The sequence below is a fragment of the Artemia franciscana genome, chromosome 10, assembly GCF_032884065.1.
Source record: "Artemia franciscana chromosome 10, ASM3288406v1, whole genome shotgun sequence".
NCBI classification, from domain to species: Eukaryota; Metazoa; Arthropoda; class Branchiopoda; order Anostraca; family Artemiidae; genus Artemia; species Artemia franciscana.
The window spans coordinates 34749454-34765241 of NC_088872.1; the positions used below are offsets into that span (position 1 = coordinate 34749454).

At 33.7% G+C, this 15788-nt stretch overlaps 2 protein-coding genes across 3 annotated transcripts in view; both read right to left on the bottom strand.

Moving 5' to 3' along the window:
* LOC136032129 (cuticle protein 14-like) overlaps positions 1-15788 on the bottom strand; it is a 119623-nt gene that overhangs the window by 13767 nt on the left and 90068 nt on the right. The gene's annotated exons all lie outside the window — the stretch shown is intronic.
* Positions 11964-15788, bottom strand: part of LOC136032126 (uncharacterized) — a 51589-nt gene continuing 47764 nt past the window's right edge. The window contains exons 1-2 of one of the 2 annotated variants that reach the window (XM_065712297.1): positions 14922-15054; positions 11964-12362 (exon numbers count right to left, since the gene is read on the bottom strand). In XM_065712297.1, coding sequence (XP_065568369.1) covers positions 12036-12362; positions 14922-15038 — 444 coding nt within the window. In that variant the 5' untranslated portion in view covers positions 15039-15054 and the 3' untranslated portion in view covers positions 11964-12035. Of the gene's footprint in view, positions 12363-14921; positions 15055-15788 lie in introns of those variants that run through there. The other variant, XM_065712298.1, reaches the window with a different exon arrangement.

Sequence of the window (15788 nt, forward strand, 5' to 3'; positions counted from 1 at the left end):
ATATCCTTTCTGTTCACCGTACTAATTAAACATTATTTCCCAAAAGAGGCAAGTAAAACTTATATAAACAAAAATTATTACGAAAGATTTATCAAACCCAAAAGAAACAGAAATTAAAATGAATAGTCACATTTGCTGAACTTACTGCATATAAACAGATGAGTTATAACCAATTTTTTCAAAAGTCATAAAAAATTTTCAGTTAGAGAATGTGTACTTATTAGTGACAATAACTATTAGGGTATTAATGTCCAATACGATTTGCTTTTCAGTCGCAGTTGAACGTTTTGGTAGTGAGGAATTGTGTCTTCCGTAAAATTTCTAAATTTGAAGTAATAAAAGGCTTTTCTGTGGATGAGGGGAGGGGAAATTATAAGCCAGGGTTTGATTTGTTGATTTGGGACTTCAAAAAGTTCAAATATTCGGAATTTTAGGACTGTCGAGCAGGTTCCACTCCTCCTGTCCTCGTTCGTAAATAATCCCAACCCTGTTTATATTGAAAAAGAAAAGATTCTAGTCTGTTTTATGCCATTTTCTGAGCCAAATACTATTCCAACCAAATTCTAGTTCATTTACATTCAAGAATTGGCGTAAGCCTAGAAATTGGTCTATGAAAAAGGAAATATGTTAAGAAAGAAATGTTACTTCACAATAAGCGAAAAATTGTTGTTTTAAATTTGAATACGTTACCATTATATTTAAAGCTCCTCTCCCATAAATTGCAAATATATAGCCAAAATTCTAGGCTATATTCCCTATGTGTTTTTCCGTTTCTTGATTTCGTCAGTGTGGATTCAATTTAGGCTACGACTAACCATGTTGAAAAAACAATGACGCATTGCATAATCCAGGTAAAATATTCAGTTTTGGCTACATATTTGCACTTTAAGGGTCAATATAAATTGGGTAAGTGGGTAAAACAAAGTGGAAGAACACTCAAAATGTGTTAACTATATCCATACTATGAATTAAGAATTGCTTTCGTAACATCTTCTTATACCCAAAAATTTGCTGTCTGTTAATTTCAAAGTCGCAACACTTCAATTCAATTAATTTCAAAGTCGCTTCAAGTTTAACCACGCCAATCCCAGTACTGCCTAGAAGAGGTGTTAAATCACAAAGTATGGAGGTGGGCACAAAAGGATCTTTGAATTTCGAGGAAGGGGGGTAAATTTGGCGAGTTAATTTTTTTCTAAATATACAAAAAGGATTGATCAATACAAATATCTCCCAGAATCGTCGCTTGTGACATTATATTATATCCAAGCATTTTTTTAAGGAAGGAGAGTAAACGGTTAAACTGGAGGGGGACTAAAAAAGTTGACAAAAGACGAATGTCGGGCAAAATATTTCCTGGATATAGTGTAGCAATAATTTTACTGTCCTCCCATTATTTCTATAACGCATTCCCTAGCTAATAATGTCTTATTTTAAAATAACTTCTTATAACCTTTATCATATTTCCTTTTCAACATAATATTTTTCTATTATTTGTGTATCTATACAATCATTTTTTTTCTTTGTAGCTGTCAAATATATGACTAAACAAAAACCAAAATACTGTCTACAACCTGTAATGCATTGTCTTTTTGTTTTCTTAGCTTCACAAAAGAAGAAATGTTGTATGAAAATAAGAGTATATTATACGTTACGTCCTGCTCTACTAATGCTGGTCAACAAAACTGTAAAAACTACTATTTTTTGACAGGGGAAACATAGTGATAATGAGAAAGTTGTTTTCTTGAAAGCTAAATTTTTAAAAGGGGCTATTTTCAACATAAAACATTGGAAAAGTAGCCTACTTCTTTCACAAATAGGGCTAAAAAAATTACTGCTTTAATCAAAAGGTCCTAAAATAGTACTTTGGTACTACCCGTGGCACTACCTGCTTGAGAGGTGAGGGAGCACCAATTTTATGTATAGTGTTGGATATTATATTCAGTGCAATAGCGCTGCCTAAGTAAAGACCAATTTTGGCACAATGTATAATTTTTTTTCTGATCAAGGCACTTTATATAGAAGGAATTACAGTAGAAACTTTGAAAGGAGCTTATTTGACTGGAAATAAAAAATTCTAGTGTCTTTTTTGGGAGCCACATATTCTTTTAAAGGAGCTAATCCGATTAGAAATTAAAAGTTCTAGTAACCTTTTTAAGAGTCAAAACTAATTTGAGGGTAAGCAGTCCTCTTTCCAAGCCCAAAAATTTTCCGAACACATCCAACCAAAATTTTGTGATATCCATTTTGTTCAGCATAGTTGAACAGTCCAGTAGCTATGTCTCTAGGGATATTGGGCACGTCAACCCGTAGTTCCAAATGACCATAAACTCTGGTGTTAATGCACTTTTCTAGCACACGAGAAATAACAGGTAAGACCGAGATAGGCCAATAATCTCCAAGATCATTCTTGTTACCGCCTTTAAAAAAAGGGGTAATCTTAGTAGTTTTCAAGCAATCAGGAAACGTTCCTCGTTTCAAGCACAAATTAATGAGGGAAGTAAGAATATCAGCAACATAAGGAAACGCTATTTTTAACACCAGAAGATGGAGTGAATCACTACCTGCTGATGTTTTTTTCATCCCAAAGATAATTTTCTCTAGTTCATCACGAGAGAAGGGTCTCACATACATAGAAATATCAATTGGAGTCTTAATAAGAAACTTCAAGGGAGGATCATCATCAGAAGATACTATACGTGAAGATAATCTACGCCAATATTAGCAAAATGTTTGGAAACAGCATTACATATCTCTTCAGGTTTCTTCGTTGGTAGGCCATTCTGCATTACTACTTCAACGGGAATAATAGAGTTCTCTGTCGATATCGCACTTTTAATTATTTTCCATGTTTTTGCAGGGTTACCACAAGTCTCAGTGAATTTATCTACGAAATATTTTTTTTTCTTACATTTCTCAGTAATTTATTCAGGGCATTTCTATAATTCTTATAAATTCTTAAGCAAGTCGGATCATTTCCATTATTTATGGAATTCTTATAAAGTTTATCTCTTTTATTGATACAGCGCAATAAGTTAGGCGACATACATGGTTTCTTAGGATTATTTTTCCTTGATGTCTAACGAACCATTATACATGTTTTTGTCACTAACAAAATTAGTTTATCGTAAAATCTTTGAAAACTCGTATTTATATCATCCGTAGGGTCCTATCAAATTATTCCAATCGACTTAAGCAATTGCCTGCTTAAATTTTTGAAGGTTACTCTGGCTAAACACATGCATTGGACTCTTAGGAATTATTGGTGCTGGCTTTTGGGGAATACAGAGATCAAATCTTGTTGAAATCCCAAAATGATAGGATACATTATCATTATTAATAACTGTTAATAACTGTTGGATAACTGTTGTATTATTAACTGTTGGAGCTGAAAAAACAAATTTGAAAAAATGTTGTCAATTAGCTTTGATGACGAGGTTCTTACTCGTGTGCATATATTTATAGTTGGAAACAAACCATAGGACATACAAAGCTGTTAAAAAATCCATAGAAACACTCGCATCAAGCTCATTAAGGTCAATATTAAAATCCCTACGCCCCCAAAATCTACATTAGAAGCTTCCAGAGCATTAAGACAGCTAATGCTCCGGGAATCATGATCATAATTATCCATTGTCATTAAATTCAAAAATAACCTCGGTACATGGTTTCAATAAAATAACAAACAGACACAAAAAAGAAAAACAAATTGAAAAACAAAAATAATCCACTTGAAAACACTAATAAGGAAAAGAACAGGCGATGAAAATATTGCCTGTAACCCATTCATGTATAAAGCTCAAGCTCCTAACGCAACGGCTAACAACTTAGTAATAAACAAAAACCCCAACATCATAGGTTCACTTGAAAACTAACTTAACGAAACTTCAATAGGACATAATCAACCGAAATACACAAATTACGGTATCAACAGACCCTTTGCATTGTACCAAATTACTTTATCTACAGTGTTATTTTTTTTACAAATAACAGGAGTAAGGTGGGGGGTACCCAGCATTCAACTCTTTTATCCACTAGGCATTTACGGATACCCAGGAGTTCCCTGCGCACAATACGCACACGAGGCGTAACTTCCTCACCAATAAAAACATTCTTATAAATGTTAAACTGTTTTCCTTTAAGTTTTTTCGCATTTTTCAAAAGAGAAAAACGAACCCGTGTATAGTCCACTTTAATTTTAACAAACTTTTTAGAGCACTGAACAACACTAAAAGACGACAAGTTTTCTCTATCAAATGATAAGCCATGCACCAACACATCCGAAATCAGAGACTCAGCATCCTCGATAGGTACTTCATTTAAGCCCTAAAATAATTAAACAAGAAAAAACAAGTTTTTTTTAAATGAAAGTAAGGAGCAACATTAAAACTTAAAACGAATAGAAATTACTCCGTGTATGAAAGGGGCTTAAGTTTGACTCTTTCTCTTAACTCTACATTTTAAAACAGTAAAAAACTTTAGCGTAAAGAGCGGGGGGTTGAGAAGGAAAAGCCCCTTTCATATACGGAGTAATTTCTGTTCGTTTTAAGTTTTAATGTCGCTCCTTGCTTTCATTTAAAAAAACTTGTTTTTTTATTTAATTTCTGAACGTTTTTGAATCAATGCATGTTTTGATTTTGGCTCTCCGCAGAGGAATAATTAAAACGAAATTTGTATATTTATTTTTTTTGGCTAAATGGCTTTCTCATAATTTTGATCGAATGATTTTGAGAAAAGAAGAGCGGGGGAGGAAACCTAGTTGCCCTCCGATTTTCAGTTAATTAAAAAGGCAACTAGAACTTAATTTTTTACGAAACTTTTTATAAGTAAAAGATATACGTAACTTATAAATTAGCTTACGTAAAGAACTTTTGTATTCTCATGTTTTTATTACATATATGAGGGGGTTCGCCCCCTCGTCAGTACCTCGCTTTTTACACTAAAGCTTAAACTTTGTCCCAATTCATTAAGAATGACCCCTGAATCACAAAAGCCGCAGAATAAATAGTTGAAATTACTAAAAATACTTTAGCATAAAGAGCAAGGTATTAGGAGGAGGTGAGCCCCTCATATGGGTAATAATTTCTGTTCGTTTTAAGTTTTAATGCTGCTGCTTACTTCCAGCTGAAAAAACTTTTTCATATTAATTTTTTTTTTTAAGTAATGCTAGTAAATCCTGCGCTCCCTTCATGGACATTTTCTTCCCCCATGAAGAATTCCACGATGGAAAGTTCCCCCAGCATATCCCCCTCTTCTCAACCCCTGCCTCCAACCAAAAAATCATCCTGAAAACGCCTGTACACTTCCCAATAACCATTACTATATGTAAGCACTGGTCAAAGTTTTGAACTTGTATCCCCTCCCACGAGGACTGTGGGGGAGTAAGTCGTCCCCAAAGACATAGTTATAAGGTTTTTCGACTATGCTGAATAAAATGGCTATCTCAGAATTTTGATCCGTTGACTTTGGAAAATAATTGGCGTGGGAGGGGGCCTAGGTGCCCTCCAATTTTTTGGTCACTTAAAAAGGGCACTAGAACTTTTCATCCGTTAGAATGAGCCCTTTCGCAAAATTCTAGGACAACTGGGTCGATACAATCACCCCTGGGAAAAAAAAAAAAAAAAAAAAACAAACAAATAAACACGCATCCGTGATCTGCCTTCTGGCAAAAAAAATATAAAATTCCACATTTTTGTAGATATGAGCATGAAACTTCTACAGTAGGGTTTGCTGATACGCTGAATCTGATGGTGTGATACTCGTTAAGATTCTATGACTTTTAGGGGGTGTTTCCCCCTATTTTCTAAAATAACACAAATTTTCTCAGGCTCGTAACTTTTGATGGGTAAGACTAAACTTGATGAAACTTATATATTTAAAATCAGCATTAAAATTTGATTCTTTTGATGTAGCTATTGGTACCAAAATTCCATTTTTTAGAGTTTTGGTTACTATTGAGCCGGGTGGCTCCTTACTACAGTTCGTTACCACGATTGATAATTAAGTTGAATTGAACAAAGTGACAGCTTGTTATGTTATTGTCTGAAGTCAAAAGTTAAATTGAAGCTTAAAGAAATTAAATACGGAGTAATTTCTGTTCGTTTTAAGTTTTAATGTCGCTCCTTACTTTCATTTCAAAAAACTTGTTTTTTTTATTTAATATCTGAAAGTTTTTGAATTAAAGCATGTCTGATTTTGGCTCTCCGTACATAAATTATTAAAATGATATTTGCATATTAATTCTTTTTTTGGCTAAATGGCTTTCTCTTAGTTTTCATCAGACGATTTTGATAAATAAGGGGTGGGGAAGGAGGCCTAGTTGCCCTCCAATTTTTGGTTATTTAAAAAGGCAACTAGATCTTTTGATTTTAACGAACGTTTTTATTAGTAAAAAATATACGTAACTTAAGAATTAACTTACATAACAAACTTTTATATTATTATATTTTTGATTACATATATGAGGGGGTTGGTCCCCTCGTTAATACCTCGCTCTTTACACTAAATCTTGTTTTGTCCCAATTCTTTAAGAATGACCCCTGAATCAGAAAGGCCGTAGAATAAATAGTTGAAATTACTTAAAAAAATTTTAGCATAAAGAGCGAAGTATTTATCTCCTCCTAAATACCTCGCTCTTTATGCTAAAGTATTTTTAGAACCCCTCATATGCGTATTAATCTCTGTTCGTCTTAATGCTTCTCCTTACTTCCAATTGAAAAAAAACTTTTTCATGTTTTATATACATTGCTTTTTTTTTAATAGTAAGGCTAGAAAATCCTGCGCCCTTTTCATTGAAATTCTCTTCCCCCATGAAATATTCCTCCAAGGAAAGATCCTCCCATATAGCCCCCTCCCCTGAACCCCACACCCAAACCAAAAAAATCCCCCTGATAACGTCGGTAAACTTCCCAGTAACCATTACTGTATGTAAACATTGGTCAAAGTTTGTAACTTGCAGCCCCTCCCCCAGGGACTGTGGGGGGTAAGTAATCCCCAAAGACATAGTTATTATGGTTTTCGACTATGCGGAACAAAATGGTTATCTCAAAATTTTGATCCATTGACTTTGGGAAAAAAATGAGCATGGGATGGGGCCTAGGTGCCCTCCAATTTTTTTGGTCACTTAAAACGGGCACTATAACTTTTCATTTCCGTTAGAATGAGCCCTCTTGTAACACTCTAGGACCACTTTGTTTATACGATGACCCCTGGGAAAAAAAAACACAAAAAACGAACCAACAAATAAACACGCACCCGTGATTTGTCTTCTGGCAAAAAATACGAAATTCCACATTTTTGTAGATTGGACCTTGAAATTTTTTCTATACGGTTCTCTAATACGCTGAATGCGATGGTGTGATTTTCGTTAAGATCCTATGACTTTTAGGGGGTGTTACCCCCTATTTTCCAAAATAAGGCAAATTTTCTCAGGCTCGTAACTTTTGATGACAAAGACTAAATTCGATGAAACTTATATATTTAAATATATCCGTTTTTTAGAGTTTCGTTTACTATTGAGCCGGGTCGCTCATTACCACAGTTCGTTACCACGAACTGTTTGACATGCCAACTTCAAAAATGACAGAAACTGTCAAAATAGGTCAATTTTTATGTATGGATAAGGCTATATCCAGGTATCAATCACGTAAATTGGAGAACGGGGTATTGCTTCTCGATTCTTTGTCCCGTTAGCTTTTGAAAAAAAAAGAATTTGACAGATATTTATTTAATTTTTTTTACATTCAGTGAAAAACATGCCCCCCCCCTATCCTAGAGCTTGGATATAATATATTATCATGAGAATTTTTACTCATGATTATTTAGAAACATGCCAGCTTCAAAAATGACGGAAACTGTCAAAATCAGTTAATTTTTATGCATGGAAAAGGCTATATCCAGGCGGCAATCACACAAATTGAAGGACCGGCTATCGCTTCTCGATTATTTGTCCCGTTAGCTTTTGAAAGAAAACGAGTTTGAAAGATACTTTTTTTTAAATGTACATTCATTAAAAAAATCCCCCCCCCCTAGAGCTTGGATATAATCGTACATCATGAGAAAGATTTTAATTTTATTATTTTTTAGCAATATGAACAGCTGCTAGTTAGAAATATGCCAACTTCAAAAACGACAGAAACTGTCAAAATAAGTTAATTTTTATGCATGGAAAAGGCTATATCCAGGTGTCAATTACGTAAATCGGAGAGCGGGCTATCACTTCTCAATATTTTGTGCCGTTAGCTTTTGAAAAGTCCTTTATTTTAAAAAAAAATTGTATATTCAGTGAAAAAAACACCCCTCTCCCTATCCTAAAGCTTGAATATAATCTAACATCACGAGAAAGATTCTAATTTTATTATTTTTTGGCATTAGGTATTTTTTTGACTTGTTCAGTACTGAACTAGCTTTCAAAGTGAGAACATCTCAAATAACTGGATTATACTGATTCAGAGTTCAAATTAAGAGGATTTGGTTTGAATTAGATATTTATGAACTGTGAGTAAAACCGGTCTACTTTAGTGTGACTAAATTTATATTACTATATGAGCAGATTAGTGTATCTGATTTGATCTGAATTGAATAAATTTCATTTTTCGCTCGACTAAATTCTGTTAACGGGGGATAGTAAGGCAGCCCTTTGGCTTTGAAGATCTGAGTGTCCGTACCGCATAGACGTACTGTGTTGCAAGATTTTGATTTTGAGAAAAAAAGAGTGGTGGAGGAGGCCTAGTCACCCTCCAATTTTTGGTTACTTAAAAAGGCAGCTAGAACTTTTAATTTTTTACGAACGTTTTTATTAGTAAAAAATATACGTAGCTTAGGAATTAATTTATGTACCGAACGTCTATATTCGTATGTTTTTATTACGTATATAAGGAGGTTTGCCCCCTCGTCAAATATTACTCTTTAATTTTCCCAATTCCTTAAGAATGACCCCTGAAACCCAAAGGCCGTAAAATAAATAGTTAAAATTACTAAAATACTTTAGGGTAAATAGCGAGGTATTAGGAGTTGAGCCCCTAATATGCGTAATAATTTCTGTTCGTTTTAATTTTTAATGCTGTTTCTTAGTTTCAGTTGGAAAAACTGTTTCATATTTATTTTTTCATTTATTTTTTTAAATAATACTAGAAAATGCTGTGCCCCCTTCATGAAAATTCTCTTCCCAAATGACAAATACCTCCATGGAAGGATCGTCCCACATAACCCCCTCCCCTCAACCCCTCCCTCCCCCCAAACCCAAAACATCCCCCTGAAAACGTCAGCACACTTCCCAGTGACCATTACTATGTGTAAACACTGGTCAAAGTTTGTACCTTGTAGCCTCTCCTACGGGGACTGTGGGGGAGTAAGTCGTCCCCATATCATATTTATTAGGTTTTTCGACTATCCTGAATAAAATGGCTATCTCAGAATTTTCATCCAGTGACTTTTGGAAAAAATGATCGTGGGAGGGGGCCTAGGTGCCCTCCAATTTTTGGGTCACATAAAAAGAGCACTAGAACGTTTAATTTTCGTTACAATGAGCCCTCTAGCGACATTCTAGGACCACTGGGCGATATGATCCCACCTGAAAAAAAAACAAAAAAAACAAATAAACACATCCGTGATGTGTCTTCTGGCGAAAAATAGAAAATTCTACATTTTATAAGAACTTTAAACTTCTACATCAGTGATCTCCGATACGCTGAATCTGATGGTGTAATTTTGTTAAGATTCTATGACTTTTAGGGGGTGTTTCCTCCTATTTTCTAAAATAAGACATATTTTCTCAGACTCGTGGCTTTTGATCGGTAAAACTAAACTTGATGAAATTTATATGTTTAAAATCAGCAATAAAATGCGATTCTTTGATGTAACTATGTCAAAATTTCTTTTTTTAAGAGTTTCGGTTACTATTGAGCCGGGTCGCTCATTACTACTTTTCGGTACCATAAACTGTATGACAAGCATAGAATTGGAAATATTGAGAAGGAAACATGTTACGAAAACAATTCTTACTTCATACTATCCAGAAAAATTATAGTTAAGACATTTAGGATCCTCTTCCTCTCTATTCCCCCCCCAACATGCCATAATATGCATATATATAACTAAAATTATATATTTCCCTGGATTTTGCCATGGACCATTCTTGTTTTAACCTGGTTAGCTGTAAATTGACTCAACAAAGACAAATTAAATGGACGGAAAAATATTCGGGAGTATAGCATACAATTTAGGCTATACATTTGTACATTAGGAGGTAAAAGGTATGGAGAATATATTCAATACGTATTAACAACATTTTTTCTGCTTATTATGAAATAAGATTTATTTATTAACGTAACTCCTCCTCAATAGCCCCATTTTTAAGCTTACACCAGTTTTGAATTTAAATGAATATGAATTTGATTAGAATAGTAGGCCTATTTAGTTCGGAAGATGATATAAAACAAAACTAGTATCTAGTATCTTTTTTTCAAATATGAATAGGCTTGGATTTGCTTTGGGACGAACACAAGAGGGAACAAGTTTTGGGCTCGTCAAGCTTAGAAATTATAAGGTATACACAATTCCGCACTATTCAAACTTTCAACTGCAAATGGAAAAAAAAATCATTTAGGAAATTAACACTAATCTGGCTATTATTACTAATAGCTAAAACTTCTCTACCCGGAATTCTAATGTCATAAACAATGGTATGTTGTTTCTTATTATCAACATTACGAACAGCAGCTAGTTAGAAATATGCTAACGGCAAAAATGGCAAAACTGTCAAAATGAGGTAATTTTTGTTTGTAGAAAAGGTATCAATGACATAAATTGGAGAACGGGCTTTTCCTAAAACACATCCGAAGAGAACTTTGAAAAAGCTACTATGTTCAGCATTGTTTCAAGATTCAATAATTATGTCTTTTGGTATTTCAACCTCCCTATAGTCCTCACTGCCATTCGTTCATTGTTTACATATAGTTTTTGTTATTGAGAAAAGTATTTCATTTTGAACTTAACTTTTCAAAAAGACGAAGAACATTCAGATGAGTTCTTAAGAGAATGTTGGTTAGAGTGTTGAATGAATCAAAGCACGTTATGTGTGTGCGGATTTCTCAAAAGGGTTTAATTCAGGAATTATTCAGTGTATTAATTCGGAAACTTCCAGGAAATAATAAGGGAGGTGATCAAAAAGACAATATTTGTATGCTACCACTATGACTTGAAACTACCACCACTACTAGAGCTACCACTAAATCTATCACACTACTCTATTTACAATATTGAGGGAAATTTTGTCATCGTAAGCTACAATTGTTTATTACATAGTTTCTTTTAATATTTTTCTTTTATTGAAAAAAAAAAATTTCCAATCACGATATGAAAATAAAAAAGGCTCTAAATTTAAAATGCTGGCTAATAGTTTTCAAGTAGAGAGACCCCCAAAGAAAAAAAAAATACCCTTTCTGCATACTATTTTTCAAAGAATTTTGTCTATACGTTTATCGTGATTAATACTTTGTCGTGAGACAAGACGCGTTTTAATTTTAGAAATTAATTAAACTTAGAAATAAAAATTCATGTTGATAAATTTTTGCAAGAATTTTCGTCGGAAATATATCTGCCTCGATTGTCCTTAAAGAGGTGTTTTGGGTGGATGGGAGGGTGAAAATGAGAAGAAAACATTGGTTTTGGCTTTCGTTATTGTCTTGAAGAAGCTACACTTTGGTTTTCCAATTATTCGGAATATCGTTTTCCTTTCGACCGCTTTTTAGTCATCACAAAAGAGTGGCAAAGTCCCTCCGCAGGATTTAATGGAAATGTCATACTTCAAGTTAGTTCGATCAATAGTACCTTGTCCTTAGAATAGTTGTGTAAAATTTTTGCTGATTTGGAAAACGTTACTTTGTTTTATAAATTTGATGTTTAAAAAGAAAGACTGCACTAATGCAAATAAACAAAAATAGAATAAGGAGAAAAAATAAAACCAATGAGTTCTAACAATATTTAATTTACAAATAAATTACATACAAAACTTTATAAACTTAAATAATTCATTCTCCTCAGCCCCAATACCGTCTATAACCGTAGCCGTACGGTGCATATCCGTATGATGGATAGTAATGACCATAATAACGGTAAGGATAATAACTATAATGATGAGTTTCTGCTCCTTTCAGATCTTCTTCGACAGGTGCGTCCATTTCAGATGCTTCTCTTCTCAGCCTGTAACTAGGATCGTCAAAGGAAGGACCATATTCCTGTTTAGAATCCTGCCATCCTCCTTGACCTGTTAACCCCCTTTTGAAATCTTCGATTTCAGGAGATGTTTCCTTTGGATAATTTGGTTCTGCTAATGCTGCGATGATAACAAGAGAAACGATCAGAATCTAGAATAAAAGTAATTACTTATCCAACAGTTCGTAGTAACAAACTATAAGAAAGGAGCGGCCCGGCTCAATAGAAACCAAGACCCTAAATAACAGAATTTTGATAGCAATAGATATATCAAGAGAATGGGCTTATTATGCTGATTCCCATTATATAAGTTTCATCAGGTTCAGTCTTATGTATAAAAAGCAACGGGTCTGAGGAAATTAATCTGATTTACGGAAGAAGAGGGAAAGTCCCCCTAGAAGTCATAGAATTTCAATGAAAATCACACCATCATACTATGCGTATCAAAGAACACTACTGTAAAGGTTTCAAGCTGTTATCTGCAAAAATGCAGAATTTCGTAATTTTTGCCAGAAGAAAGATCACGGATACGTGTTTATTTATTTTTTCCCAGGAGTGATCGCATTGAACCAGTGGGCCTACAACATCGGACAAGGGCTCATTCTAACGAAAATGAAAAGTTCTAGAGCCCTTTCTAAGTGACCATTAGAATTGAGGCAACTAGGTCCCCTCCCACGCCCCTTTCGTTTCCCAAAATCACCAGATCCAAATTTTTAGGTAGCTATTTTGTTCATCATAGTTGAAAGGCCCATTAACTATGTATTTGTAGATAACATGAACCCTCCCCCACATTCCCAGGGGAAATATCTTTAAGCTATAAAAATTGTCCATTGTTTACGTATAGTATTTGTTATTGGGAAGTATTTATACATTTTATGGTAGGGAGGGGAGGACAAATTTTCTGCTACAGGGATTTCGCACGAGGAGAGTTTTCTATGAATAAGGAAGTTTCTAGGGGGTGAGCTTTTTGCACTACGGGGTTTTGCCAGAATTCGCATTGGGGGATTTTGCCAGAATTCCTTTACAAACTTTCTTTATATGTCTTGTTTTCTCTTTGCTCTTTTAATTTTAAGCGTGGAGATGTTAAGGGTAATTTTCGGGGATAAATTTTCACCATGATTGAATAGTCCAGAGTATATTTCCGTAGGGAGGAGAATTTTCCCGAGGGGATGGAGACAGATATCCAAGGGCTATTTAAAAAACGATCAGAGATTAAATAAAAAAAAAGTTTGTTCAACTGAAAGTAAGGAGCAACATTAAAACTTAAAACGAACAGAAATTACTATGTAAATAAGGGGTGTCGTCCCCTCCTCAACACCACCCTCTTTACATTAAAGTTTAAATTTTGTTCTAATTCTTTAAAGACGACTCATGAAACACAATGGCTATTTAATTAGAACCATAAGTAGCTTTTTTTAAGGTGCCTAAAACTTTGGCGAGAAGAGCGAGGTTTTGAGGAGGGGCGACCAACCTCACATACATAATACTTTCTATTCGTTTTAAATTTTAATGTTGCTTACTTTCAGTTGAAATTTTTTTATATTTATTATAAATGGATGTTTATATGTTAAAATATGTATATTTTTTTCTTTTTAGGAAATACAAGAACCAACAGGAAACTATTGAATTAGATATAATTATTAGCTAACGTTTCGTTCATTCCCAAAAATGTATTGTGAATAATTGCGTAATATGCACAAGTGTTTTGAGCATTAAATATAAAGAGATGTTTATAAGAGGGAATAGAACTGCTAACTTTACTAGATCATAAATCACATACAGATAAATGTTGCATTGACTTTCTTTGACAGCTGAATCGATCTCATCTTTCCTGATAAAAATAAAGAAGTATTGAAAAAAATCCCTTTTTAGGGGATTTGAATAAAGAAATAGAAAAAAACAAGAGAAAAAAAGAAAGGAAAAAAAGTTTGTCTATGCTAAAAGGATATGAGTAAAACTTTCCAATTTGAAAAATCCCAAAGATTCAAACATTTCAATAGCCCGATGAAACGAATAAAAATGAGAAAAAAGAATTCAAAAACCCTCGGATAACAGAAAAGATCTAAAGCTAAGAACCAATTGACATTAGTTCCTTACTGAATTCGAAAACCAATCGCCATGTCAAACTGATATACACTAATAAGCTAAGTATTACAAGCTCAGTTCTATAAAGCTACAACTGCTTTGAAGAAATCAATGTGTTTTATATTATAAATTTGTTCAATTTCTCAAGATAATTTTAATTATCATCATTTACGTAATATTTTTAATTATCATATCATAGTTTATACAATAATATAATTTGGGCTATATAATTGCACATTAGGATGGGGGTAAGGTATTCGGGCGGTGCTCCTAACCTAGCGCAACCGAATCTAAGCTAACCCTTCTCCCCCAATGTGGAAATACATAAAACAACTTACTCAAGTCAAATGCATTCTATAACCCGTCACTTGTCTTTGATGCTATGAAACAGATTTTCTGAGATCTAACCTAAGCGTAATTCTTGAGTGTGTTTCAGTTAATGTAGGGCCTACAGGTGAAACTTTAAAAGTCAATATAAATTTCAGCTTTAAAAAGTCTATTACTACGATGTGTTAGTGTCACTTTAGACTACTTGATTCTGCAAATGTTTTCCAAAATTTTGGGTTGTCTGTAAAAATAATCTGAAACTAATCTGCAATTAAAAGTAACAAGAGTAGACAACTTACACATTTCATTATTACCAACTTTCTTGGGGAGTAATCAACTTTAATAAAACGATTCAACTGATTGTGTTTGTAGTCTAAAGCAGTCCTTATATACTTCCGAAGATACAGGTTATACATTCCTAAATCAAATTAGTTAGAGGTGAAAAGATATCGGGGATTTTTTTCTGTTGATGTTGGATATCGCAGCGGTTACGCAACGACATTTATTGTAAACAAAGAAATTTAACGATTTTTATTAGGGGTGTGGCTCTTCTAAACCAAGATTCTTTGTGACAATCATTGCACACGACAGAGGAGTTTTTTTCTCATTGTCAATTAGGTTCTTTTTAAGAAGTTATTGACTGCTCAAAAGGGAAAGATAAATAAAAAAATACCTCCATTTACTACACATTATCAAATTACTTATCAAATTAGCACGAAGAAAAGACCGACTTGTGGCCAACATGGTACGGAGTGCGTCACTGGAAATAGTGCCAATTAAAAATGTTTAGTAATAATTAGGATTAACCAAGTTAAATTACCCAAAGAAATTAAAATTGTTCTAATTGGCCACAAGATGGCCTTTTCTTCGTACTAACACTGATATATTTTGGCTACACTTTACATGATGTAAATAGTTTTATCCCAATTTTGAAATTTGACTGGACATGCAGATCAAATAAGAAAAATAAAGGTTGCCCATTGATGAAACCACCCAGAATTATGGTGGGAGAAAACTATATAAAGAAGAATAAATAGGTTCTTTCATTATTCCATATTGGCCTAGTCGGAAGAAAAAGCAAAAAAGATGGTATTTCTTAAGGCTGTGCTTAAGATAGAAAAAATTATACCTGAATATACTGGCACCCCCGACGAAGATGAATTTAC